The 27,633-nt window shown below is 44.2% G+C and overlaps 4 protein-coding genes across 11 annotated transcripts in view; 2 read left to right on the top strand and 2 right to left on the bottom strand.

Annotated features, from left to right (window-relative positions):
- Positions 1 to 311: 311 nt before the first annotated feature.
- LOC114842734 (sperm-associated antigen 1A-like) lies at positions 312 to 11,218 on the bottom strand. Of its 3 annotated transcripts, XM_055503394.1 has the most exons (20): positions 11,005 to 11,129; positions 10,302 to 10,607; positions 9,541 to 9,685; positions 9,184 to 9,343; positions 8,957 to 9,079; positions 8,798 to 8,868; positions 8,597 to 8,706; positions 8,387 to 8,492; positions 8,115 to 8,245; positions 7,863 to 7,969; positions 6,832 to 6,961; positions 5,834 to 6,286; positions 4,590 to 4,689; positions 4,110 to 4,262; positions 3,467 to 3,624; positions 2,827 to 2,968; positions 2,173 to 2,299; positions 1,902 to 2,060; positions 1,246 to 1,545; positions 312 to 1,120 (listed from the first exon to the last, which is right to left on the bottom strand). In XM_055503394.1, the coding sequence occupies exons 3-20, from the start codon at positions 9,681 to 9,683 to the stop codon at positions 992 to 994; spliced, it is 2,802 nt and encodes a 933-aa protein (XP_055359369.1). In that variant the 5' UTR covers positions 9,684 to 9,685; positions 10,302 to 10,607; positions 11,005 to 11,129; the 3' UTR covers positions 312 to 991. The 3 variants fall into 3 exon arrangements, with proteins under 3 accessions (XP_055359369.1, XP_040923649.1, XP_028984378.1); XM_041067715.2 differs by lacking the exon at positions 10,302 to 10,607 and having other exon boundaries at positions 11,005 to 11,218; XM_029128545.3 differs by lacking the exons at positions 7,863 to 7,969; positions 8,115 to 8,245; positions 8,387 to 8,492; ... (5 more) ...; positions 10,302 to 10,607; positions 11,005 to 11,129 and adding an exon at positions 7,278 to 7,296.
- Positions 11,219 to 11,228: 10 nt separating this feature from the next.
- Positions 11,229 to 14,135, top strand: fbxo43 (F-box protein 43). Its single transcript, XM_029128548.3, has 5 exons — positions 11,229 to 12,118; positions 12,195 to 12,938; positions 13,061 to 13,163; positions 13,329 to 13,514; positions 13,592 to 14,135. Exons 1-5 carry the CDS (start codon positions 11,328 to 11,330, stop codon positions 13,838 to 13,840), a joined length of 2,073 nt encoding a protein of 690 aa, XP_028984381.1. The 5' UTR covers positions 11,229 to 11,327; the 3' UTR covers positions 13,841 to 14,135.
- Positions 14,136 to 14,148: 13 nt separating this feature from the next.
- On the top strand, positions 14,149 to 24,131 carry LOC114842484 (regulator of G-protein signaling 22). The gene is made up of 23 exons (XM_029128033.3): positions 14,149 to 14,535; positions 14,618 to 14,646; positions 14,721 to 14,783; positions 14,863 to 15,033; positions 15,113 to 15,198; positions 15,276 to 15,442; positions 15,611 to 16,142; positions 16,284 to 16,445; positions 16,584 to 16,776; positions 17,096 to 17,191; positions 17,377 to 17,478; positions 18,414 to 18,608; positions 18,890 to 18,979; positions 19,068 to 19,252; positions 19,326 to 19,488; positions 20,734 to 20,898; positions 21,556 to 21,624; positions 22,174 to 22,332; positions 22,468 to 22,647; positions 22,732 to 22,905; positions 23,012 to 23,164; positions 23,280 to 23,379; positions 23,900 to 24,131. Exons 1-23 carry the CDS (start codon positions 14,517 to 14,519, stop codon positions 24,001 to 24,003), a joined length of 3,357 nt encoding a protein of 1,118 aa, XP_028983866.1. The 5' UTR covers positions 14,149 to 14,516; the 3' UTR covers positions 24,004 to 24,131.
- A 178-nt stretch (positions 24,132 to 24,309) lies between these two features.
- The window catches only part of LOC114842483 (intermembrane lipid transfer protein VPS13B-like), a 225,231-nt gene continuing 221,907 nt past the window's right edge, over positions 24,310 to 27,633 (bottom strand). For all 6 annotated transcript variants that reach the window (XM_029128029.3, XM_029128025.3, XM_029128026.3 and 3 more), the window contains exons 64-68: positions 27,090 to 27,266; positions 26,683 to 26,785; positions 25,293 to 25,461; positions 25,126 to 25,206; positions 24,310 to 25,044 (exon numbers count right to left, since the gene is read on the bottom strand). In XM_029128029.3, coding sequence (XP_028983862.1) covers positions 24,796 to 25,044; positions 25,126 to 25,206; positions 25,293 to 25,461; positions 26,683 to 26,785; positions 27,090 to 27,266 — 779 coding nt within the window. In that variant the 3' untranslated portion in view covers positions 24,310 to 24,795. The remainder of the gene's footprint in view (positions 25,045 to 25,125; positions 25,207 to 25,292; positions 25,462 to 26,682; positions 26,786 to 27,089; positions 27,267 to 27,633) is intronic.

Raw genomic sequence — 27,633 nt, 5'->3', positions numbered from 1 at the left:
CAGCCACTTGATTGAATCTACTTGCTGCTTGCTGTGAAAAATGTATGAGCCTCTTTTTCTTTACAGGCTAATGATTTTTAGTATAGTATCATTAGCCTTTAGTATATATATATATATATATATATATATATATATATATATATATATATATATAGTTTATATATATATATATAGTTTATATATATATAAACTATATATAGTTTATAGCGTCAATTTAGGGCTTAAGGGAGTTATTACTTTATAGAAGAATAATTTAGATATTTAGAATAAAGCTTCTGGTTTTGTTTGAAGATATGACACAAAAGAAAAAGTCAGGAGGCTAACAAACCTTTAACATGACTACTGAAATCCAAGGCACACATCTCATCAAGATGCTGCTTCTCTCCAGTGTGTTACAGCGCTGGCTGGCAGGCTAACATGGTGAATGACGTTATACGTTTCCATACGGAAAACTCACAGACATCAGGCTTTCTGAGTGTAATTTTACATTAGGGTCCAGATGGAGTAATTGCATAGCTACACAGACAAAACAAGCAGCTGGTTAGAGGTCAGAGCATGTATTAGTCCAACTGCCAACATAGAGCACACAACAACAAGACATCGTCATGCAGGCCTGCTCCTGTCCGCGAAGGTCATACAGTACAAATGGTTGTAATAAAACTCTCAGGGATTAGGTCAGTAGCATTTCAATTTGCTTGGTGACAGTTTAGCTGATATCAAATATCTCAAAAGGTACATAGTGTCCCACAGCCAGTCAGCAAAATAATCTGGAGAAAAAAATAGATGTCTCATGTTGTTGTTTAAAGGTATGGTATCATCTACAGAAAAATCAGTAGAGTGCAGAAACGTGGCTGTGTTCCATTGTATTGCTGTGGGGCTCATTCCACACCTTCCTGCTTTCATTGACTTCATTCTTGTACGGGTTTTGCATAGATCCAAGAGTTTTGGTGGTGCAACGACTTATGCAGCAGGGAGCATTCAAGCAGAAGGGTCAGATGTATTTGTTGGCCAGGTTCTGAACATCGTTTTTAGTGTACTCCGTGCTCTCTGCAGCTGACAGACGCTCGAACAGCTGAGTCATGTGGTGATGCTCTTCCTTTGGCAGCATCATCAGTACAACCTGCAAAAACAACCAATCAAGGTCCACACATTAATAAATGCCCATTATTAAAAAATTATAACTTATAGTGGATTTCTGTTTTTATGTGTTGTTGTTGTTTAGGTGCGAGATAAAACCTCTCTCACCGAGAACCTGTCAGTGGAGTGCAAATAGCTGAGGTGCTGGTAAACCAGGTTGGGATCTTTCTCCAGGAGGTGAGAGTCCAGTGCCTGCATGATAAAGCTAATAGTGTGTCCATTCAAGTATGTGCTCAAGTACTGTGGAAGCAGCTGGGGGTCCGTAGAGGCCAGCAGGTCAGCGCAGGCCGCCGTGTTTTTGCCACTGCAGGCGGCATTCAAGGCCTGACCAAACTCCTGAGAGTTGGTCGGATGCAGGTTGATGCTGATGTCTTCTCCTGTGCAGCTGCTTTGCTCGTCACCATCGATCTGAGAGAGCAGATCAACAGAGGTGAAACAAGTGATGTAGAGTAGACTGAAGCTGGTGCCTTCTCTTCTCTTACTATGCATCCAGGCATAATTAGGTGAGGTCCCAGCAACAAGCAAGTCAATTATAAAGACTAAAGCTAAAGAAGTAGCTAATGTCAGACTGTTATAATTTAAATTAGCTACTAAAGGTGGAGGTTTGTTTTAAAACCCCGGTGCATCTTTATTTGTCTCCTCCCCCAGAAGGCAAGCAAATTAAATATTAGTGAATTATATTAGATTCAATTAAAATGGCAGCAAGCAGACAGCTCACTCTTCCTGTGTTGTAACATATATCAACAAAGGGTGGGCGTCCCTACCTCTATGATGGGAACGGTCCTTCTGGGCTTGGCTGATGAGGCGTCGGCGAGACTTTGTCTAAGAAGCACTGTGACCTCCTCCAGCTCTTTCTCAGCTTCCTGGACGTTGGGATCCTGCTGCAGTACCTCCTGCAGGTCAGAGCTGCACGCCAGATAGTCCTGTTGCATGGAGATGCAAACACAGCGTTTCAGGGAGTTTAACAAATGCCATGTTCCAAACCCACTGCGCTGTGTGACATGAGTCACTAATAGATACAGTAGCTCTGTTCACCTTAAGGCCTTTATTGGCCAGGGCTCGCCGGTAGAAGGCCTTTTTATTGGTTGGCTCCAGTTTCAGTGCTGCATCACAGTCCTGTTTGGCCTCAGTAAACCTCTCAAGCTTCAAGTAGCACAGAGCTCTGTAAGCAAACACATTTTATTCATCACAAGTAGAGAATCTTATTTAAAGAAGGTCTAAAAGCATTATTTGTTTTGTGTGTCATAAATAGTGATGGCATAAAAATAAAAGTTGAATATAAAAGAGAAGCTCTTTTTGTAGAATAGGTTAAAATAAGACATCATCGTCATCATCATCATCATATCATCATCATCATCATCACCACTAGCAGCCTTACAGTGACATAATGTGTGTGTGGTTCAGTGGAAGGTGGAATGAAGCCAGACCTGTGTTCAGTCCCACTTGAATTAAGCTTGCTGTGTTAAAACGATAGTGGCTATAATTAGAGTTGCAGTAAATAAAGAGCTAAAGCAGACTGCTTTGTCTGATACATGTTAATATAGTGGTGATTTACTGGAATTAGTTCCAAAATTGATGGTATCACTTAACCGATAGGAATAATTGATCAGTCTGTGTTAAGCCAACTACTTGGTTAATAACTATGAGGGACAGACAGTTGAAGGTACTATAGTAGTGTTGGGCTCTAACCTGTTAGTGTAAATCACACACTCCTCTGGCTTGATCTTAAGGCATTCAGTGTACTTTCCCAGTGCATCCTGGTGCTGGCCCTTCTTCACAAAGTCATTCCCTTCTTGCTTCAAAGCTGTAAAAAGGACTTCTGCTTTTCTTTCTAGAAGACAACGTTAAGTCAGTGACATTAGTTAGCCATGGGGCATGACAGGCGAGTCAGCAATCAGTCACAGTGTGGACTAAGGGCCAATCAGCCTGCTGGGGGAAAGCCTGTGCCAGCAGCTCTGTGCTTTCATTAGTTTCAAAATGAAAGCGTTGGTGTGGCTGGGGGAATGGACAAACTGCCTGGTCAGTGAAAAGAAGTGAAACATCCATTCTCCTCTTCTGGGTTGAGTGAGAGCAAAACAGGAACAGCAGGAGTCAGTGGGCTATTACTAAGTATGTTATGTAATATATATTTTCTATAACATATATATACACACATGCATTTATGTATAACAGTTACCGATGCCATGTTATTGTTATGGCAAATCTAGGTGAAGTACTTCATATGTCATAAGTGAGTTGCCAAAAAGAACCATTCTGACCTAATTTCACATGTACAGCTGTGTTATGTGGATAATACAGAGCAGATTTGCAGATTTATTCCATCACCAACCTGCATCCCTGGCGGCTTTCTCTGCGCGAGCCTGGAGAACCTCTGCACTGGGCGGCTCCTTTATGTGGTGCTGCTGAGCTGACAGAGGCACTAGGGGAATCTCTGGAAGATTCTCCCTCCACTCCGGACCATCCTGCTCAATCAGGAGCCGAGTAATCCTGAAAGGGGACACAGACAAACGTTCTATACGCTTTTTACATGTACAAGACGTTCAAACAGCTTACAGAGCGTGTATGGAAAGGTGTATGGAATTAACACCCACACTGTTTGTTTAACGCTCCTGACCCTGTGATACTGCTGAATACAAAGCAGGCAGGGACGTTTCTGCATTGCGTAACAGAGAGAGGGCATACAGTCTGGGAGCCATAATTAGTCTTTACTCAAGCTGCTGAATCGCATTAGACTGTGGGTTTGTGAGTTTCGGATTACATTATAATTCGATTTACAGATCAAAGTAAACAAAATATGAATCATATATAAACAACATTATGCCACCAGACTGGGCAAAGAACCATTGTTTCTTATTCTTTGTTTTATTTTGTTACCTACAGTGTAGAACATCCTTAATTATCTGTATATCTGTATTCTAGTGTGAAGATTCATAGTCATCAGCCTCCCGGTGCAATGAGGTGAAGGCTAATACCTGTTCACGCTGTCGTGTGCTGCCTGCACGCTGGTGTCTATCTGCAGGACGGTCTTGTAATCCACGTAGGCTTTCCGATAGCGCTCCAGTGTCTCATAAGCCATAGCCCGGCGCAGGAGGGGCTTAAGGGAGAACGGCTGCAGTTCCAGAGCTCTGATTGGTATAAATAGATTACACGAGACTGTGACAAAAAGATCAAGTCTCCTCCTGTCATGACAGGGCCAATTTAAAAGATGTGTTCTTGTGCTATTAGTTTACCTGTTACACAATTTGACAGCTAAAGCATCCAGGTCTAATGCATCCATGTCTTTAAAACCATTTCTGAGTTTTGCTTTACGACTGCATCACCTCATAAAAAAGTAATAATCTGCTTCTGAAGGGGCAAAGCTGATTTAATACCTACAGTAAAGTGTTTCCCAATCGTCGTACTGTTTGTGGTGCTACAAGGTCCGTAAATAATTCTTACTACTTAAGTCTTACTTCGTGCAGTCCTGTATACAGTCTTGACTGTTGCCATCCTTCAGGTAGCAGGCTGCTCTGTTGGAATACAGAATACACAGATCCTCTGGACTATCAATCCCTGTGCAGAGAGACAAACATCATGCATTGCATTATGTGTTGTAGTGGGGATATAAATCAGGCAGCAAGTCTGTCTTTACCTTCAGTTGTCCATCATTGTAATGTCTTGTGAATGCACCAATATGATATGAAGTATTTGCTCCTTCACTCCTCTCATACACTTGGTTGCATTTTCATTATCAGTGTCACAGGGGGAGCAAAGCAGTCTACACTCACCCTTTATGCAGTATGTTAAATACTTTCTTGGCAGTCACGTTAGCATGCCATCTCATCAGATTAAATCAGATTATGGATGATGACACAGCAAGGCTGCAATGATCGTCTCTCACAGCGGTCTCTATCTAGGCTGAAGTGAAGACTAGAAAAAATATTGGAATATCATCTTTTGACAGGACCATTAAAGTGTTAAATAGATTAAGAAAGTGTATATTTTATAACCATCCTAAACTGTAGTCGTAGTAGAATGAAGCCTGAACTCCATCAGTCAGCCCATGGGCCTTAGATCACTTTTACGCCCATGAGCGGTCTGGCAGAGGCAGAAACATGATGTCTGATAGCGGGTAAGTCTCATGAGCGGCACATTTCCTCTCCCCAGTTGCTCACTCGCTTCGCCAGCCCTTTGAAATTGAACCTGCAGGACAGTAACTATAATTCACACAGTATGTGGTTATTGGTCATGTGACCTAACCTGAGAGGCTTAGCACCAGTTTAAGGCTAAAACTAAAACACTGTCCATCTACACTAGAGCGGCCATGTTTTGATTACAACTATAATAATACTTGAAGCCTAAAGTGTGTGGACACGTGTGTGTGTCGACTGCTGATGAAGTAGACAAGTTTGGGGGTTCACAGCAACACAATTTAGAGATGTATTTTTGGGTTAAAGCCAACAGTGTGATAAAGCAAAGCAAGTATATAAATAAATGAATAAATAAATAAAGCGTTCCCCAACAAGGTCATGACCTCTGATTTAAAAGCAGCAATGTATCACAGACTGGTGATGCATCGTCCTCTGCTTCATGTGACAACATGTTTATAGCACAGTGATGTCATATAGAAGAACATAGCCAATGTTTCTCTGTCATACATTAACCAGGCTAATAAACATATGTGAGTGACAGCCATGTTAACCACGAGGACTCTTACCTGACTCCGTGTAGCCTTGAATAGCGTGTGAGTATTTCTCCAACGCATCAGCAAACTGTCCATTTTTAAACAGCAGGTTCCCTTCGTTTTTTAGCCGGGCCAGCGGTGGGGGCAGGGCTCCGCATGGTGCATCAAGGTTGACAGTTTCCCCTGCACTTCCTCCCAGCAAAGTTCCCTTACTGCCGCCGCTTTGATCAGCCTGGACTGAAGCTGTCGAGCCTCTCTTGCTTGTTCCGTTGGCTTCCTTGTCTTTTGCCTCCTGTGAGGCTTTGTATTTGTCTGAGCTGCCTCCTTTGCCTTTCCAGTGCCCATGGTGGGAGTTGGACTCACTGTGTGGACCCCCGTCCCCTCTGCCATGGGGTTTTTTCTGAGCGTTGCCCATGTCTCCCTTTTCGGCAGGAGCAGCTGAGCCGTCCTCCCCTCCCACAGGCTGGCTGGGTTCAACCGGACAAACTGGAAGGGAAAGAGAGGGGGGGGGGAGAAGGCGGAGGGAGAGACAGTGAGAGAAGGAGCCTGAGCGAAGAGGGGGCACACCCACCGGAAAGAGTCAGCAGTTACATCACAGTGGGGGAGGGTTAGACACACATGACACACAGTCACTTCAAAGAGGGAGTTCCAGGAAGGAGCGAATTACCAAATTATAGGCGGGGTGGTGCAGATAACACACGCTGGCATAATATGCTCTATCTTTGCAGACAGAACAGGCTTTGATGACTGCTCTGCTATCACCACAAACATGCACTAGTTTTCTAAAAATGCTAAATGGATTGGAGGGGAAATCCCATAACAGGACGCTGCAGCAGGGACTAGGTCTTATATTTATAGCTTTAAGTTTTACATGTGGTGAGCTAAGAGTCTAGTCTTCTGAAGCAGTGTTAGTTCAAAGGCAGGCTGTTTTAATCAATTCAGGGAATACTGAGTGGTCACTGGATTGATTTTAGTGTCTGTGTAAATCAAGAATGTGGATAGTGACTGTGGAGCCATCACAGACTTCTCACCTTTCTGTTCTGTACCATGGTTACTGTTGCTGTCTTCCACTTCCATTTCTTGAATGAGAATTTTCTTGCCTCTGCGTTGCTCCTCTGGTTGACATTTTATCAGTTTTTTCTCGATTTCAGACAGCAGTTGCTGAATCACAAAAAATATACACATAAGAAAATTCTGTCTGTCTGTTAAGTATATCGAGCAAGGTGGGACACCCTTCAGTGATTGGCTTGTGTGGCAATGTAAAAGAAAATCTCCACCTGACCTAAATTAGAAACCATCTGCTTATTATCCCTGAGTGCTTTTCCTGTCAAGAGTGATGGGGGGTGCTGAATCAAATTGCAGCCATTAGGCAAAAGGCAGGGTCCATCCTTTTCAGGTGACCAGTTCATCACATAGAGACCAACAACCATACACCTATAGCCAATGTTAAGTCATAAGTTCACCTAACCTGACTAACCTCTCACGTTCTAATGTCTTTAGACTCTGGTAGCTCAGTAGGTAGAGCATCGGGCTGTGAAGCAAAAGCCAGTTTGATCCCCACTTCTGGCACCAGGTGTGTCTGCCCTTGAGTAAGACACTGCACACTAGCTATCTGGGCACTGCACTGTGGCAGCTCACTGCTCCCACCAGGGGATGGGTCGAATGCAGACGAAAAATGTACCAACTGTGGGAATAATAAGGGAGTTTCTTGTCATTCCTTCCTTTAAACCCACCAAAACAGAGAAAACATACAAACTCCATACAGAAAGGCACCAACCTAAGGATTCAAATACAGGACCTCCTCACTCTGAGGTGCCAGTGCAAACCACCACACACAGTGTAACCCTGTTTTAAAATTCACAATATATAGTTGACAACTTAATCTGAGTCTACAAATGTAAATACTATATAAAAAAGCTACTTATTATCTGCAAGGGCTTATCACAGTATTTAACAAGTACACCATTCTCTCTTTGTGCAGCAGCTGCAAGATGTTTTCCAACTCCCACATCATTTACAAATGCAGTGACACCTAGTGGAGAGTGGTTCATTTGGCACCTACTGTGGCTGCAGCATTGAGCGGCTCCTCCATAAGCACCATCCTCAGGTCTGCAGCAGCCAGCTGAGAATCACCCATGTGCTTGTGTACAGTGGCACGGCGAAGCAGCGCTGCAGATAACACGGCACTATAAATTTCATAACACTGATGCAAGTGCTTATAAAAGTATACTATGATATGTAAAACATCCAAGGGATCACAAGATAAGTTTATGATAAGTTTCAAAGGTCTGCAGGTCTAGAAAAAGGAAAGCACCTTTCACATTGCCTGGTTCCAGCTGAAGGACACTCTGGCAGTCTCTCATGGCATTGTGCCAGTGCTTGAGATTGATCTCAGCCTGAGCTCTGTTGTTGAACGCAGCCACAGATGGTATAATGGAAAGGCTCCTGTAGTGTTGAACCAGGAATAAAACAAAGCTAAATTTGCAATAGGGTTAATGTACAAGCATAATTGAAATTAAATTGACTCTTACTAAAACTCTCCTGTAAGACATGTCTATGAAAAACGTATTACTGTAACAGTGTGACCTGGAATAATATGCTACTGCCTCCTCATAGTCTTTTGCTTTGAAGGCTTCGTTGCCTTTGTCCTTCTCACGATTTGCCAGGAGACGTTTCTCCTCTTGCATCAGCACTGGGTGAATAACACAGAAAGACACAATGTTTTGCAAAGGCCAGAATTACAAACGATCAGCAGCAGTTTCAAATGTTTAACAATGATGTGAAGTGATACATTACATGAGACATCTAACTGTGTCTTTATTTCAGAATGCCCTGTGTTTATAATGGCTGAGGACTGGACCATTTGACCACCATCGATTTTTTCACATTCTTCCTCCACGTCAAATCTAGAAGACAGAGAGCAATATATTTAAGCAGCAGTGATGTTGAATGCTAAAACTTTTCTTAGTCCAAGTACTGAAATTGTGTCTAACTCACTTATCCCATTCTCTATAATCACGCGGGAGCACACATTTTAAAGATTCTCTCTTTTCTTTTAGATTTGAATTCTGTCAAGACAAAATGTAATTTTAGTATTTTACCTTGTAGGTATACACATGGACTGTAAAGATTTACGCAAACCCAAAGACCTTTTACCTGACTAAGAGCAACAAAACAATTGGAACCTCTTATAGGTGGCATGTTTTTATTCACTACATCATCCGATATTGGATGCAGCTGTAGTGACTTATCTCTCTGTTTGGTTTCTTCTTGCCAGATCTGTGAAGAACAGAAAGTATTTCATAATTAAAATGCTTTTAAGAAGAGAGCACAAAGTACAAAGCAGTCCAAGGAGTAAAAATACACTTTAGTGTCTGTCTTACTTTCAACTCATCAGCAACTTGGCTCCACTCATCTTTCGAGAGACTTGCGGCTGTGACCACAGAGTTTTCTTTTCTGAGGGCTCGACTCCTAGGATTTAGTTTCTCCAAGTGGCTCTCACAGAAGTTTATAAGCTGGGGATAGATGCCCTCCTTGCCAGACCTTTACAGGACAACACAAAACAACGCTTTGTGTTTTCTGAACCAGCATCTCTGTCAAAGTGAACACTCTGTTTGTCTATACATTTACACATTTACCTATCTGCTCCCACTCATTTAACCACTGCTCCCCCAGAGGGTGGGTTAAATGCAGAAGACCAATTTCTTTGTTACATTGTAAAAAGATTATGTGACTTTTACCTCAGTACTTTCAAGATCTTCTCTAGGTATTTCACATCTTTGCATTTTTCTATGTAGCCATAGTCCAGGTGCTCCACAGGGACCTTCCCATTATAGTCAACAGTGGTGTAGTCGTGAGGGGAGAAAGATGCATCTGCACTCATGTCTGGAAAGAATGTCTGTTATTGTCATATGGTATTGTTATGTAAAATGTTATGTCTCAAATAAGTTTGCCATTGTTGACGTTTTTGACTTCTCACAAATTCCACTTTTAATCCTTCTAATCCACATGCGGTTTCTAATGTTCATAAAATATTATATTATGAAATAAGGTTTGTTAAGCTAGTTAAAAAAAATTAAATAACCTTTTATGTAGTATAACAATAGTGTTTTGTGACAAAGCTCGTCCACATGTAACAACCCTTCCCTCTTTTATACACTCATACACAGGCCTAACCCAGCATTACTTTCCCCCCAGCGTTAAAGGTTGATTAACAGTAGCTAACAAACCACCTTTCAGAATCAAAACAAAGATGGTGGTTCGACGAAAATAACTTTTTCTAACAGTTCAACAAAGGTCAATTCTATTTGGCATACAGTGGAAGGAATTACTGAATGACGGAATGAATGACGGAATGAAGAATGACTAGGTGCGGATGTTTAGTAATATGTCCGCGGTTGAGTCAAAACAGAACTTTAGATTTTAAAGTTGCAAAGTTCCTATTTTTGATAATTATAACTAAAACACGAATACTACAGAAAAGAACAAAGACGCACTTTACCTGTTATGTTTGGCTAACTCTTGGTTTGCAAAGCGGGGCCTGTCACCATGGTAACCACGGTGGGTTGGCTAAATCGGAAACACGTGATCCAGTCAGCGGTTGGCTCCAAATTTGAAAACGTGACTGGTTGTTGTCTGCCGCTGAACATGTAGCAAACAGAAGCCGCAGTGAAGGGGTGACAGCGGAGGACTGGCTGGAGTTAAGCCGGAGGACGCAGTTTAAACCTAGAGGTGGGCAGTTTTACATGTCGGTGTTTTAAAGCGGCTTTTAGGACGCAACCCACGTTGGGCTTTCGCTGGGAGGTCACTATTGGGTTAAGGAAGACAATTACGATGTTACCACGTTGAATATAGAACACATACGCAGATAGTTATTATAGGAATAGACATAACTGCGTTGTGTTTAGTGTAAAGGTCAGATATAGTATCTGGTGATGCCCCTACTAACCCGCGACAATGTTTCACGACAGAGTAATTCCTGGCAAACTTTACCGCTACATAATCAGCTAATTAACGTGAACAGACGCAGGTGTTTGAACATGATGCTAATTAAATAGTCAAACATTTATTGCGAATTCCGTATAAATAAATACGACAAATGTATTGTAAACACTTTTTTTATGCGGTATCGTTGCCACTTTTTGGCATGGCTAACGAAAGCCAGTTGCTACCTAGTCTATAGAGAAGCTGTTTTTATACATTACGTGGCCTGGCGTAAAAAACCTCCACTCGTCTGTTGCTGTCATTTGTCCCTGGGGTCCAGAGCCTCCGTTGTTCAGCGTTGGCGCCTACAGCTGATTTTCTAGCGGCACGCGGCGGAGCATTTAAACCCACCACGCGCTCTGTGGTAGCAACGCTCATGGAACAGCTGGGCCTGTTAAGCTAGCTTAGCATAGATGTCACAGCCTTTCCTTTGACCTCCAAGCCTTTTGCTATTTTTTTATTTTATTTCCGCAGGTCACTTCGTCGTCCCCTTCGCCATTTCAAGGAATTCTGTGTTTGGGGAGCGTTTGAGTACCAGAGGAAAATGCAGTGCACTCCTGAATCAAATCTCTACGCCCAGCGTAGCAAAGGCAAACCCTGTTACGAGGACTGCACCGACAGCGGATACTCAGGGTTGTTCCACAGCCCACAGAGCTTTGGTGGTGTTGATTCCTGTAGCTCTTTGTCTCCTATTGAGTGCAATGAAACACCTAAAGAGAATCTTAGGCTCCCCATAACACCAAAAGCAGGGATGAAAGAATCGGCTGGAGGTTCAAGGGGATCACAGCAGGGATCAGCGATCAGCTGGTGTGAAACACCCAGACTACACAAAAGAGATGCCTCACTGCGCTACAGGCTTCTAATGGGCAAACCCAACCCAGATGTGAAAACCAACCACCTAAGATCACCACTCACCCGAAGGTCTGACTCTTCCATCAATGCCTTCCCTGAGAACTGTCTCAGTGCGTCATTTGACTTCCCAGGCAACACAAAGGCGTCAAGCTCCTTAGAACTGGAGCAGAATCTGCCATTATCTAGTAGAAAACGACGAATCCTATTCTCTCAGGTGAGGGCCTCCACTCTTGAAGATGGTAAACTCCACTCTGGTCACCTTCCTAATTTTGAGGAGAGAGTTTCACTCTCTGAAGCAGACTACAGTGAGAGTGTTTCTGTCTCAGGTCAAAATAATATTGAGACTCTGCGCCTTAGCAAATGTCTGCCTGCCTCACCTAAGGAAGTCTCTCAATCACCAGTCAGTGGAGGGACAAACAGCCTGAATGACAGTTCAAGTTTCCTGTGTACGCCCTCATGCATAAATACACCCAGATACCTCAGGTATGTTTTGTTATATTTTGAAACCTTTGGCATTTTCTGACATACCTGTAGTAACTATCCTCTAACCCTGCAACAGATCAGTGTCTGAAGACAGTGGATTCAGTTATCTGACCTTTGATAAATCTCAAGACTCCTCCGTGGATCATGATGGTTCATTCCAAGAACTGTTACTTTCTGACACCAGAGGAAACGGTGAAACCCCAAACCTGGCGGAGGCAAAGCGGCGCTCTCGCTTGCAGCGACAAAACAGGCTTTCTACACTTAAAGAAGGGGGCTCTCAGTCTGAGGAAGAAGCTGTGGAGAGAATGCATGATCGTCACCGACGACTCAGCCACTGTAAAGATGTTTTTGATGAGTGTGCAACTCCTCGCTGTGTCTCTTCTGTGAAGTGTGCTAATACCATGGCGTCTGGCGTGGCCTCCCTTAAACAAGACTATGTCACCCCTATAAGAGACGTCTCAGTTAAGCCAGGACACGTAACCTCTCTAAACGCTGTTCCTAGTAATCCAGATGTGACTCCTCTGAGGACAACCCCAGTTAATCTTAACCTGACTCCTGCTTTGCAACTGGTCCATGCTATGTGCCAGCAGAAAGCCCAGATGTTCATTGGACAAAGTCCGAGTCTAAAGGAGCAACTGAAATCCACAGCATCTCTGGCTGATACCCCTTCAGTGTTTAGGACTACTATGCCACTGTCGGGACTGATAGGTAGAAAAATAGGCCTTGGGAAGGTGGACATTCTCACAGAACTGAGAAAGAGGAACCTCCGACACATTCTGGCTGTCATATTTAGCCACCTGACGTCTGAGAGCATCTATAGGTGAGGAGAGGTTTTCAGTAAGCAATGCGCTCAATAGTACAGTACAACACGGAAATCCTCATCTGATGCACACATTGTTTACAAATTATTCACAGATTCTGCACTTGTTTGTGGTCTGACAGGTGCGGTCAGGTGTGCAGAAGCTGGGATGAGCTTATTCAGCAGGATAAACAAGCTAGTTTTAGAAGAAGAAACCACCTGAGTGAAGTGGAAGCTACACCTGAGGTAGGAGAAGGACTCTAGTTTTCAATGACAAATAGGTGTCACGTCGGCACACTGGTCTCAAAACAAAGATTTGTGTTTGAGGTCGGAACAGTAGAGACCTGTACATTTTGTTGGTTTGTCTCTGTATGACCACGGGCCTGTCTAAGACGCTCTGCTGTCTTGTAGCTTCGGGGTGCCGTCCATGTCCCTGAAGCAGAGACCAGACTGGCTCTTCTTAAGAGATCGGCTCTCAAGACCGTTCAAGCCCAATCACGGACCTCCAGCTACTGCACCCCACAGTCAGGAAACAGCACTTTGACCCAATCAGAGCACAGTGCGAGCAACAGCAGCAAACGAGAGAAATTCTTAGAAGTGAGTTGTAAAAGGATTCTTACTGTAGCACATTGTACCTTATCTGTCATGCTGAAGGAAGCACCTCTGTCTTCCAGGTTGCCAAAACGCTTTTCAATGATGAGTGTCTCAGGCCTTGCCCTCGATGTCAGCATCCTGCACGATGTCACTCGGTAAAAGGGGAAGGTGTGTGCAGCGGGGAAAACTGTGGTTTTAAGTTTTGTACAGCCTGTTTGTGTGCCTTTCATGGTTCTAGAGAATGTGGCAGCCAATCTGTAGGCCATCGCAAAAAGGACATTCTACTTCCAGGAAGCGCTCAAAGCAAGCGGAATGTCAGGCGACTGTGAAGTCATACTGAACTGCAATTGTGTTTATCGTGTCAAATTAGCATTGTTCTCTTAACTTGACTGCAGGCATTCTGACATGTAAGCTGTACATGAATTGCATCTCCACTCATTTTGTCCTTGTTACTTTTTATATGTACTGTATTCTGCTTTTTTCAGTGCAATGCCTCCATCTGTTTTTAACTTTTGAATGTAGGAGTACTTCATCTCATTGATCAGTTGTACAGGATGTTTTTTGTAATAATGATTTTTAGCTGTTTTCTGATCAGTTTTAAAATAAATTTGATTTTTATTTTTATATGTGTCAGTCTGGTCTGATTCCTCAGTGTTTGGCTCCACCTGGTGGCATGAGTTTATCTTAACTGCAACAATATTTTTTTACATTTAATTAAAAGTTGCATGCAAGTGGTCAAAAGGGGCAAATAGAAATCTTAAATATCCTTCCGACTAAAATAGTTTCATTCTGCACAACAAGAACCTGACAGATGTTCTATTCCTGTCTTCACTAGTTAATCTTTTACTGCCCCCTGTGTTTTGAAAATGAGTCCACTTCCATAGCAACCTCCAGTGTGTCAGTAATTACACTGAAAGATTTGGCTTGCTGGCTACGCTTAAATCTTACTGCCTGGCTTCATCAGCTGCTAGTTTAACATAGGTTTTAGTAGTACGTGAGGTGAACATGTGTGGAGTTTCAACAGGTAGGAGTTCTTTTCTGAAATCAGTTAACGCTTTTTCGGTTGTTCCTATTTAGTTTGTAACTTTCATTTTCTTTGTTTTAAGAGCTTCCCCATCTCACTGCTGTAAACTTAGTAAGTAGCAACTTTTATTTACTTTTGATATTCTCACATTAAAGGTCAAACTGTCATTGTTTTTATCGCTACAGGAGGTGTGTCTGGCCTCCGATGAGGTGTTGGTTCACTTCTTCAATGATTTCTTAAGTCTACCGGTAAAGTAGACCTAATGGATGGCTGTAATTTGATTCATTCCAACTGTACAATTCTTACAGTCTGGCTGTCTTTTCCCAGTCTTTCACAGAAGCCTTGTATTACAGCCGAGAATCAGGACACTTTGAGTTTGTGAGTGCGCCTGAATGTGTGTCTTCAAGGTCGGACTTGCACTGTAGAAAACCAAAGCTTCTTACCTGTGACTGGACATTGCTGACCAACACTCCTGTAGAGAATCAGTACTCTGTCTGTGTAAGGAAATAAGTTTTTAAATGTATGGTTATGGTATATAAGAGGTGAAAATGTGAAATCTGTCCTTTGACCTTTGCAGCAGCTGGACAGAGAGCAAGGAATTCAGTGGATTGTCAGAGAAAGATTGCCCTTTTTCCTTCAAAGTGATTGTTATGTTGAATACAGGTACCAAAACTGAAAATACAACAACACACCAATCATTTAAATCTGTGTTGTAATGAATGTTTTCTGACCTTTGTCAGACTTGCCATGCTGGTGTTTCAGTGGGACTCAAACCCCTGTATTCAGAGGAGCAGCAGCTCAGGTCAAACCACTCTATCAGCATCACAACTGCTCTGTTTATCCCAGTTTAAGAAAACAAAGAATGCAATGTGCAGACATTCTATTGAAAATAAAACATTAGAGCAAGGTGAGTTTCCATTACGATGTATAGATATATTCTATGCAGTGTTATTCAGAATACTGTACGTACGTAGGAGTAGGAAAACTTGCACTGTCGTCTAGACAGAAAGGATGCGTCAGTAAAGCAGTGAAGGATACTCTATACACTTCTATGTCGTCCTTCTCTGTCTTACAGAGAAATTGACTGGAGATTCGCACAAGAAATTTCTCCAAGAGCCTAGTAGCCACATTGCTGAGGCTTCTGAACTACAGCTAAAGGACCTGGCTTCCAGATTGAGTAATAATGTGCTTAAAAATGCATTGAACGTGATGGCTGGTCAGAGCCAGGCAAACAAGTCTGACTGTCTCAGCAAAGACCAGACAAATTGTATTAATAAAGAGAAATCCTGTGAATGTAAAGTTTGCCAGCCTTCAGTTAATGGCGGGATGTTTAAGGGAAAGACTGCAATCCTTCAAGAAGACAAGACTGGAAATGAGGTGGAGGGAATGATGGACCGGGACAAGGCGAACAGAGCAGGGGGGAGCTGGGTCTCTGCACAGCAGAACGTGCCTGATAGCTGTTGCCGTGGTGCCGGGTGGCATGACCGTAAACCAGGCTTGGATAAGTTCAAGAAGTTTTTGCAAGGAACGTCAGGAGAGAAAATAATTAACCTCTGGATGGATATTGAGAAATTGAAAATTGTACAACACAGAGAGCGGAAGAACAGGTGAACAGTTTATTTACAGTTTAAAACCACATACTGTAATAGCTGCATGTTTTACAATCATAGTTTAAAGATAATGATACTGGACATCAATTGAGATTATTAAAGCTATATAACAGATGTGTAATTTATTGTTTGTGTCAGGTACCTGGTGCTGATGAGGAGCCGCTATCTGCTGAGCAGCAGTCGCAGCAGTCTGCATGCAGAGCTGCTGTCCAGACTGGGCCTATCTACACCCCCCTGCTGGACAGAAGAGAAACTGCACTCAGTTCAGCCTGTCCTCACTGAGGCTCTTCTCTCTTACTGGTATTTAACTCTACAGTCTAAACCAGATCAAAGATCAAAGTGTTGCCACTATCCGTGTAGCACTGTGGACCCAGTGGATATTGAACCATCATTGTAAAATGTCGTCTTTGTGGATTAAAGCTACACGTCTGCTCACAGGGCCCCTCGGTTTTGGATGTCTGGATGTGACCAGGCAGATGATGATGATGATGATGGAGAAACTCCTGTCATGAGCATGGGGACAGAGTGGTGCTATAGCCCGTTATCAGTCTCACCCCAGGGCTCTTTGATGCTGCATCCTCTCTGCCCTGACACCTGCTTGCATCCGTCTTCCAATAGTGTTTATACACAGGTAGCTACACTCAATGGATACAGTCCCACTTAGTTATTTAAGTTGTTAAAGTGGGAAGGCACCTGAAGAAAATAAAGAAAAAAGACAGATTGCCCACGCATTAAAACAGAAGTACTACTACAAAATATTCAGTTCAGTTTGCAGTAATTCTGGTTTATGCCATTTTACTACAAGCAACTTTAAATACTTACCTTGGGCAGGTGCTTTGCACAGGAATTAGATAGAAAATGTTGAAAATTATTAAATATTTTTTAGGCCAGGATTTAAGTTTTTATCCATAATGTATTGGCTGATTGAATCAAAGGTTTTCTGTGTGCAGGAAAGCAGAGACATAAACCAGATGCTACAGGCTCTGCGCTTTGAACCGTCTGCTGGCTTGTACTTTACACACTTCTGTGAAAAATCTGGAAACCAGGTCAGTCAGGACAGTCACCATTGGACCAGGCCTCTAAACATATATTTACTAAGAGCAATAATTAAATAAATAGCAATTTCATTTATACTGAGTAAATGGCGAGGGCGAGTGACAACATTCAGTCACAATGTTGAGTGTGTGTGTGTGTTAAAGTCTGCTGTTTAGACAGTGAGTGTTGTTTTTAGCTCTGGGAGAACGCAGTTTACTTCTGGACTGACCTGCAGCGGTACCATGAGTTGTTCTACCAGGATGGGATGGACCCCTACAGGGTACAGAGAGAGGCACAGGTCAGAACACCACACTCAGACCAAACACCTCAATATCTGCAAGCTTTTATAGTAGCAAACACAGCTGTACTTTTAATATGTCTGCTCTCCCAAACTTGTCAACATTTACTTAATAATAATAATAATAATAATAATCATATTAATAATAATTCTAACCTAACCAACGTAACACCTACAGTGCCTCTAAGCAATATTTAGGGTGTAGTTATAATATAATAGGTGCTAATTTTAGAGACAATGTAAAAAAAAAGAATTTGGAAGAATTTGCAATGATGAAATATACTGATGCTGAAGTACATTAGTGTTCTACTGACTTTCTACATTGCATGTGTGCATAGTAATGCAAAAAAGGAAAGAAATGAAAATGACTGCCTCTCAGGCACTGCAGCCGTCCAGCCTTTGGAATGTCATATTTAAAATGAAAGAATAATAGTTTATGACGGTAGTTGTATATCAATTTCCTTTTGATTGACCAAGTGCTGAACCAAGTCCAGCTCTGTGGCCTGCCAGGGTAGAGACGAAGTTCTCCTCTGGGTTGTTCTCATCCCTCCTCACCCAAAACTAAGTGGAGAGATTGAAACATCCCAAAAAACAAATGAGTCAGACCCCCTCAGATGTGCGCCAGTCCAGTCACCCGGAACCGCCCTGCCTGGAAACAGCTTGGCCAGGGAGGGAAGCGGATCTGCACGGTCCAGAATACCTCATGCTGAAATCTATTTTCCTTCAGTTCACTTTTAGCTCATGAGAAAAATGTCACATAGATGATGTCTCCTCAGTGAAGGAGGTTAAATGAGTGAAATTTATGTGGTGTGATGGCAGCAGTGATGAGAGAGAGAGAATATTGCGTATGAGAGCATTGAACAGCGGTGGTTGTGACGAGAAATGCTTCTGAAGCGATGACGTTTTTACGAGCTCGCCTCTCTCCTGCTCTCCAGGTCCTTTACTTCACATATCTGTACGGTTCTGCCAGGAGGACCATTGGTTTGGACGAGAAGGTCAGAGGGGATGTGTACGACAGACTCGTGCCTGCTTTTGAGGAGCTATTTGACAAAGTTGAGGAGCACACACTCAATATCCTGCTGCAGCCATGGACGCTGCTTGTCAGCAGGGACAAAGAGTCTTTCCTAAAGGTGAGACAAATGTTTCCCAGGGTCTGATTTCCTTTCCGAAACAGCAGTGTATTTCATTTTTACAGTACATGTGTACTGGTCAGCTGCCACGGAGGCCTACTGATCAGAGATTGTCCCCCAATGGATTACCTAGTAGTTAAACTCTGGAAGGGATGTGCAGCACAGAACTCTGAACAACTCAGACACAGGCAAAATGTCTAAGAAAGACAAATGACTGGGTCACATTAATGCACTGGTAGTAGTTTATTTTGAACTAGCTTTGTATTTCTGCCTCTGTCCAGGTATGTGTGCAGGCAGAGGTGCGCAGGGTTGGCGGTCAGACCCCGAAACTCCAGAGTGGGTTCAAGGAACCAGAATACCAGCTAAAACAGGTCGGCTCATCCAGCGTCTACTAAAAAGGACACACATTTGTAAATGGAAGGTTTACATCTGTCTGAATCTGTCTGTTTAAATCTATAGGAGGAGCAGTGTGGTTCTGTCCCATTTTTCTCTCCTTCGCCATCTAGTGCCACCAAAACACCCAGTTTGCCCGAGTCCTGGTCCGGTGTGTCTCCCGATTACCAAGGTTACCGTCTAGGTTCCTTACTTCGTCACCCCCATGAGATTGGCCACTTTATGTCCTTTCTCCAAAATCAGGATGCCAGGTGAGCTGAGGAACACCACAATTTTTATTAGCTGTAATAGAAATGCAGCACTACGACGTGTGTCTCTGCACAGTGTCCATCTGACATGCTGGCTGGACCTGGAGCAGTACAGGAGGACTCCTCAGAAAGACAAGGCTGCCAGACAGGAGAGGTCCTCACACATCACAACCAAATACCTCAACAGGAACTACTTCTTTGGTCCTGACAGCCCTGCTTCTGCAGACCAACAGAGCGACGTACGCCCATCACACAATGTGAAAAACAAATGTTCTATTTGTAGGCAAACATATTCATATTTCTGTAATCAGCTTTCTGGAAATGCATTCAGCTGGGATGGAATCACAGGCTCCGTGACATGACAGTCCCAAGACAAGATCTGAGCTCCAGCTGAAGCTCTGCAATTACATGTGGAAAAACTGCAACTCGTACAGTTTTCCTTCTCTCTTCCTTGGTATCACACTGACTTGATGCTGACAGCTGTGACAGCAGGGAGTCGATGGGGAGCGGGGGATGAGAGGACATGGTTAGAATTAAAAGGCGAAGATGGAAGAGTGTGGTTTGAATCTAGGGAAGACAAAGCGGTTCAGCCCCAGTAACAATGACAGTAGGATGAAATCTCCTTTGACATTTATATAGATTAGGTTTCGAACTGTAGGATTACTTGAGGAGGGCATGGAAAGAGTAGATGGAACATGTTGCAGTGACCTAAACTTTCCTTTTTGGTTTGTTAAACACACCTTATATGTGGTTTTGGTGTGTTGCTCTTATTTGTCACAAATACCACATCCCACCTGCAAACGCACCTCTGCTTGGAAAAGAATGAGCACAGTGTCCTTCTTGTTTCTGGGAGAAACCTACATGTGGACATGATTTCAGCTCTGGTGCATGACCCTGGTAATTTGTCATGCATATCTCATAAATGCCATTAAAACCCTTATAGTGCGCATTTGAATGAGGATGCCAATTGTGGTGCTTCTAACTCCCTGGGATCGGTTCTGGCTGCAACTCTTGCCTCTCAGCGTTGGTTCTCCTCTGTGTGTGAGCGGCGCAGAGAGACTGACAGCTTTACTGCGTTGGCCGTTCACTCTTTCAATCACTCAGTCATCCAGTCACAGATTGGCCTTCTTTCATCTACGGACTCCCACTCCAGTGCCATGGCTGGTTCTCATTTCTTTGGGAGTCCTGCGTGAGCGTGCGTGCCTGCCTGTGTGCGTGCAAAACAAGATGAGAGAGAATAGAAAGGCGCTATAAATGGAGAGATGCAGCCAGATCGATGCATGAAGACAGAACGCAGACAGGGAGGGTGAAGGGAACATTGTGGGACGGATCAGGAGCACAGCAGGGGGCCAGAAAGGAGAATGAGGGGTCCCACTGTAGGTTCAATCAGTTGAGTGCTCAAATCAAACACATGAGCACAACCATCTGCATATACACTGTGGCACTGACTACGTGTGTGCATGTGTGTGTGTGTGTGTGTGCAGATATTGCATTTGGCAGGTGGACTGGAGCGTCTGAAGTTGGACTGTGTCTCAAACTCTGTTGCTGCAGAGATCCAGGACATCGTGAGGAGCCACATTGAGAAAACATGGCTGCCTCAGTTTCTGTCCACACCACAGTTTGAAGAGCGCCAGAAACACAGACTGAAGGTGAACATTCTGACTCTGAACGCTTGTTAAGTTTATACACCTGCATTAACAGTTGGTGGTCATTAGATTACAAACTGGCAGTGTCGGTTCCTCTTAATTTCACATGCAGACGTGCATGTTTACTATTTTTTAATACGCTCAGGTACTTGCCTAACATGCGTTGTGATCCATTAGCCATTAGCTCAGTTTAAGTTGTGTTTATATTTTGCATTCATCTGCTTAAGACCAAGGTGAACTGTTTGTGTTAAAGCATTTGACTCCTGACACCTTGAGAGTAGACAGAGACACCAAGTCACTCTGCTGTATGAGAAACCACTAAACACTGTCCAGTGGCTTTCGTCACCTCATCAGGTGGTAACACACAAACCGTAGATTCCACCGCTCTGCCTCATTATGTTATCAGGTTTACTGTTCTGGCTGCACGGATCCTCTCGTTAGGTAATGAGAGGAAGGTAGGTTAGCATTACTTTTGGACAGACGGTGAAGAAGAGGTCAGGGTATCTGTGAGAATGGAGGAGCTGTCTCACAGCCAAGGGAATGGCGGAGGCTAGAAAGGAAAGGAAACGCTTCAGTTACTGTCTGCAGCAGAGTGCAGAGCAGTGATATTGATCCTCGTTCTACTCGGTTTCTGACTTTTGACCTTCCTGTGTCTCACAGCTCCGAGCAGCTGACAGGCTCTCGCAGCCCGTCCACTGCCGACGCAGACTGAGGAGAGAAGCCTGGAAGGTAAGGAGACATTCTCCAGTTTGAACGTAGAGAAATGAAGCATTTCCTGGCCTGAGAGCACGTGTGATTTAATTCATGACTTGGCTTTGAGCACTGGCTTTGTCAAACACCATTTTGGCCTTGCAGTGTTTTTCCCAAATTGGATCCAGGGTAAATAAGATTAAAGCATCAGCAGCGCTAACCTTCCGTTAGTCTCTGGAAGGCGCTCCACGTCTGTCTGCGAACAGATAGAAAACATGAACAGTTCACATTCTAAGCAGCATGATTACAGGAAGGACCTCTCATACATGATTGTGACTATAATCTCTATGATCATTATCTCATCACTGGCAAAGAGAAGCATTTCTGAATAAAGGAATCAGCTCAGTTGTGTAGCATGTACTGGAGGTCACCTCTCATCCTCACTGCTGTTGCTCAGGAGCACATGTTTTCTCTTTGCTATGTTGTTTAAACAAGTAAGTGATGATTGATATTATTTCTGCCTGGGTGGGGTCTCTCTCTCTCGATTTCGTTTTAACTAATAGCTTACAGCATCTCGTCTCCCTGCAGGCTAAGGGCTTGTGGATGAGTTCCTCCAAAGAGATTCTCCTGTTTCGACGGATCCTACTGAACCCTGTCACTTGCGTGCAGTTTCAGCACTTTGTCTCCCTGAAGGGAGATTTCCTGGAGAATGACGTGCTCTTCTGGCTCGAAGTGCAGAGATACAAGGTAAAACGGTGCAATACTGCAGCACCACATTTAGTCTGAATCCGATGGGAGATTATCACATGCCATCCTGCTCCTCACTGTTCTTCTTTATGAAGTCTAATATGACATAACATTGTTTAATGTTCGTGTGCACAGGATCTCTGTCACTCTCACAGTGATGAGGAAACTATCCAACGGAAAATCTCCACCATCATCAGCTGTTTCGTCAATTCGTCCATGCCCCCCGCCCTGCAGATAGACATACCCCCCGAACAGGCCCAGCACATTCTGGAGAATCGGCATGAGCTCGGCCCTTATGTCTTTAGAGAGGCACAGGTGCGTGTGTCTGAGTCCACTGTTTGTACTGTTTTCCTCACTGTGTGTACCTGACAGTATGTGTGTGTTTTTTCCTCTGCGCAGTTGTCAGTGTTCAGTGAACTGCTAAGGTTTTGGCCTGAGTTTCAAGAGCTGTGTAGCAGCATCCAGGAGGAGCAGCTCCTTCCGTTGCTGGAGGAGAAACGAGTCAAACATCGAGCCCGAGTGAGAAGACAGAGGAGGAAAGAGGAAGAAGAGGATGAGCGAATAAGAACCCAGGTGTGGAGAATGGAGAATCAGTGTAACAGTAAAATCATGTGATGATTATTATTAAGCTGGAGGTTCAAGGTCTGTAGTAGAAACAAACCTATGTGACCTGTTGCAGGAAGAGCTAGAGACTGAAGAGTATAGTTTTAGAGAGGATGATGAGGCAGATGATGATGATGATGTGGACAACAGAGATGATGACCAAGAAGAGAGAAGCCAAAAAAAGCATTGGAGGACGCAAAGCAGAGCACTGCTGTCTCCCACACAGCCGGTAAGGAAGACCAAAGTTCAATTCTTTCATTTGATAAGCACATCGTTAAAACTTCGTTGCAATCAGCTGAGAAGTCACATCACATTTGACTCCATTTGTGGATGTGCTCCTTCAGTTATCCTGGTCCTACTCGAAGTACATGGCAGCTCTAAAGAGGGAGGAGGCGCTGCTGAGGAGACACAGTCTGCCCGAAAGCTCGTTCTCCACAGCCTCAGGTAAACACACACACACACACACCTACATCTCTCCCTGGAATTCTCATGTCCAGCACCTGTCAGCTACTAGTCAGCAGTAACTGCAGGATTTAGTCATTCCCACACTAGAATCCAAGCTAAATTTCAAACGGTGAGAATGGGTGTTGGTGCCAGAGTGCTGTCTAAGCTGTTTCATGACAATCTAGTTAATGCTCTGTACTGTTCACTCAGCATCAGTGGCCTGGGGTTCGCACTGCGTGGACTTGTAAACGAAGCGTGATGCTCTCACAGGAGTTGGGTCCTGCTCATAATTAATGAACATGACTGCAAATGAAACGCTATGCAAATAGTGTTTTAATGGCACGGTGCAGAGAGGGAATAGTCCTAGAACAGGTGGAGAACATCACTAATGACAGCACATCACGAAGGCTGGAGAACACGTCTGAGCATAATAGGCTCTACACCTGATTATATATATATTGTGTGTGTATATTGTCTTGTGTATAAAAATTGACTGTTATTTTTCCTCTCTTTACTTCAGAGTCATCCTCAATCTGCAGCATCAAGTCAGCGGGCAGTAAACACAGACAGTCGTCCTCTGGAGCAAACCGGGCTCTGGAGCAAACCGGCAACAGGCTAAAGTGAAGACAGCAACTGACCTGCAGGAGGCGAGGCTGAAATGAGCCAGCTCTGCTTCGACACACAGATTACTGCAGCTGTTATTGGAGCAGTTTGAGTGAAAACCGAGAGCGGAGCCGCTACTGATACCACTTGAAGTTTAAGGATGGGTTTACACATGATGTAATGTAAACATTTAAACCTAGTATTACAAAGATCTCCTACAGCACATGTATTATTGTTGTGCATCTTCTATAGCTCTGTCTGGATGCTGAAATAACATGACACATGTAATTCATTATTTTATTCTGACAAAGATCACATTGATAGGAAGACGCTGCATAGAACTTTTAATAAAAGACTTCTCGTAATATTTTCCATTTACATATATTAAAGGCAACAGACTTTACAAAGAGCACAGTGGTGCAATAATAACATGTTGCATCATGAGAAGTTGGCATCACAGAGAACGAGGTGTGAAATGTTAATAATGTTACATCATCTATAAAAACATTTTGCTTTGTGTGTATTGCACTTGACATTGGCAGAGGATGTGGTCACTATAGGGAGACTGTAAACACATACTCACTGGAGTGATTCAGGTTCATTGTGTTTCCATAGAAACAAACAAGGGCTGCGTGACTCTGAACAGGCGCTAATGTGTTGTTTTCACTACAGAATATGCTCACTGTATGTATTAGAGTAAAAGTGTTTTTTCTGTGACTGTGTAATGACTTTAGGACTTGTTCTACTCCTAAGGCATCGATGACCTGTTGATTGACCTCAACAGCCATCTATTCAGCGAGGCACAGAGACATGTCAGTGGAATCCGATCCGCATGGCCTTATTCTTCACCATGGTGAACTTGCTGATGAAAACCTTGGCAAAGGCAGCATCCACCAGGTAGCGGTAAGACTTGGTGGCAGAGGGCGGTGGCTCGGCCACAGTCACTGGTGGCTGCAACTGGAGCGAGGTGGCGGAAGGGGACAGAAACTGGCAGGCTCTGGTCACGTAATCTACCAGCCGACGATACTGCTGCTCCGACAGACGCTCGCGAACACAGTCTCCCTGAGGAGAGAACAGAGTCGCAGCTGAAATGGTGTGTACTGAAATTAGGTGAACACTACTGGTTTCCACCGAGCAGCCCACCTCTGCCTCTCTGGCCACCGTCTGCTGATGCAGGGTCAGCGTGAGCTGGGCCGGCTGTCCTGGCGCCTCTATACACTCCACCTGCATGGGATGATCAAAGGAGGCGTCACAGGTTTACTCGTGTGATGACAGGAAACACTCCCCGTCCCTGAATGACAGTCAGTCACCTCCGTGATGGGGAAGGCCTGCTGCTGCGTGTCCTCACTGAGGCTGACCACAAACAGCACCTCGGAGGTGAGCAGCAGACAGCCGGCATGCTCCTGGCCTGACCCACTCACGATGGTCACCTCCAGGGACATGTGCAGCTCTGGTCGTCCCAGAGCCTGGAGCATCTTCCTGTGGTGTGGTGAGAAAGAACAAGTTCAAACACACTGGATTCAGTTCTAGGTTGCAGTCATTTTATGCTTTTTAAGAAACAGTGACATTTGAAGTACTTCCTGTTTGCAGAGACTGTGTGTAGACACACATTGTGTTAATGTAAGACCACACAAAGTGCCGAACTAACCATTCATGTGTTCATGCATCCTGTAATTTAAAATGGTCACTGTGTGGTTCACGTTACACACATCAAGTTGGAAATACTTGTGCTCTAGTCTGTTCCTGACAGTGTGTTTGCTTTTGAAGGCAGGTGCACTGAAGAGCAGATGTGGGATCTGCTCAGTGTTAACGCTGCACAGTCCGACCCCTCGAGTGTCCTCGCTACCTGTAGTAGTAAAAATAACTGATGGATGTGTGATGGAAACCAGTTTGACTGCAACGTGGCATGAATTCAGCCACAGGGGACGTTATCTCAGCAGTCATGTATTTTTAGCCGTTTCCCATCTTCCTTTAACATTAGCACAACACACAGCCCCTCGGGTGATGACAGCTAAAGTGGAACGTCCTGAAGAAATACTGGATTTAAAATTTGGCCTTCTTTCTTGTGGCAGTCGACAGCTGACGCTGCTATTAGAAGCAAATATTATATATAACTATGGCAACCAAACTAAATTGCAGACATTTCATTATAAAATGCCATAAATGCTGCTTGTAGCGCTCCTGATAACCTCCTAGAGACACAGGCCTGCTATAAATATTTATGCTATTAATAAAGCCTTGCATTGGAAAGTACACTGGACTCTTTGAAGATCCGTGGATACACCACATTTTTACAATGCAGGCCCAGAGGTAACTCTTTGTATGCTGCCTCGGTCTTATGAAGCTGCATGTTGTGCCGAGCACAAAGGTAAAGCTGAAGCGCAGGGACATGTTTCTGGAAAGGCACAGAGTTAAATAGCAACAATTTCTACCTTAGAGCTTTGGCTCATAAAAACTACCATGGCTGGATGAGGACAGTGTGGGGCAGGCTGGCTACCATGTGTGGGATATCTTTTTTTTTTTTTTTTACCCTGGAGAGTAATGAAGCTTCCAGGTTTTTTTTTAAACAAGACAGCAGTGAATGACGAGAGGCAGAACAGCAGATCCTGGAGAAAGTCCAAGTAAAAGTAAATGCAAGAACACGTCCCATTTCTCATGCAGAGCTGAACAAAGGCAGAGAAGGAGCCTGCAGGTTCATACCAGACATATTTAAGGTGGCTGTTTGGGGCCTGAGCCGACGTTTTCACTGCGGGCAGATAGAGCTGCTTAGGAAACTGCCACAGTCCTGCTCCATGGAGGATCCCTGTCAGGACAGACACAAAGAGTCTCCGTCAGGACCGATGTGCACGTGTCCCAATTAGTTCACAACCTGGGAGTCAACCTCCCTTCGTCCCACAGCATGAGTGAAGTAGTTACTGACATATGCATAGACGATGTATAATAAGAACTGGGGCTGAACAAAATTGATGATCTCCCTGTTTAGCATGAACGCTGAGCTCAGGTTTGTGAACATGTGTCCTGATGAGGCCGCTTCCTGTCAGACGCTGTGAGCTCAGGGCAGCGCTCGCTCACCCTCATCCTTTCCCACATGCGACCTGGTAGCTCACCGTATCCAGTCTGCGACACCAACTCTGCCGCTCCTCCAATGGGCTTGGTGAACACCCCCACGATGCCCTTCCCCACGCCGGAGATCACCCCTCGGGCCTTGCTGCCGGCCGAGCTCTGCAGGTCCCAGTGCCTCTGGAAGTTCTGCATGGGCTGGTCCACGATGCCGGCGATGGCTCCTGGAGAAGCCGGGGCAATTCAATTATGAGCATCAGACAAGAGAGCTGCAGATATACTAAAGTACACTTCACACACTTAGTGAAGACAGGTTCTAATGTGGTGGCAGGAGCATCCGACCCTCCGGTTCGGTGCACGTCACAGACAGGGCTTTGCAGAGATGATAATCCCCGGCATCCCAGGGATGCGAGCAGCTGCTTGGTTTTAATGACGCTATGCTGAGTGTTCTGGAGCTGGGTTAGAGACAGACTGGAGTTTTACTGCCCTCTGAGTGTTTATTGACTCCCTGCTGTGCCGTCTCCACCGCTCGCTCTCCCAGCGCTCTGCAGCTTTGAGTGTCTGCCAGCGGACAGCAGATGAAATGTGTTT

The sequence above is a fragment of the Betta splendens genome, chromosome 16, assembly GCF_900634795.4.
Source record: "Betta splendens chromosome 16, fBetSpl5.4, whole genome shotgun sequence".
Lineage (NCBI taxonomy): Eukaryota > Metazoa > Chordata > Actinopteri > Anabantiformes > Osphronemidae > Betta > Betta splendens.
Note: the sequence above shows the minus strand (reverse complement) of the source record. Positions and strands in the feature narration are given on the sequence as shown.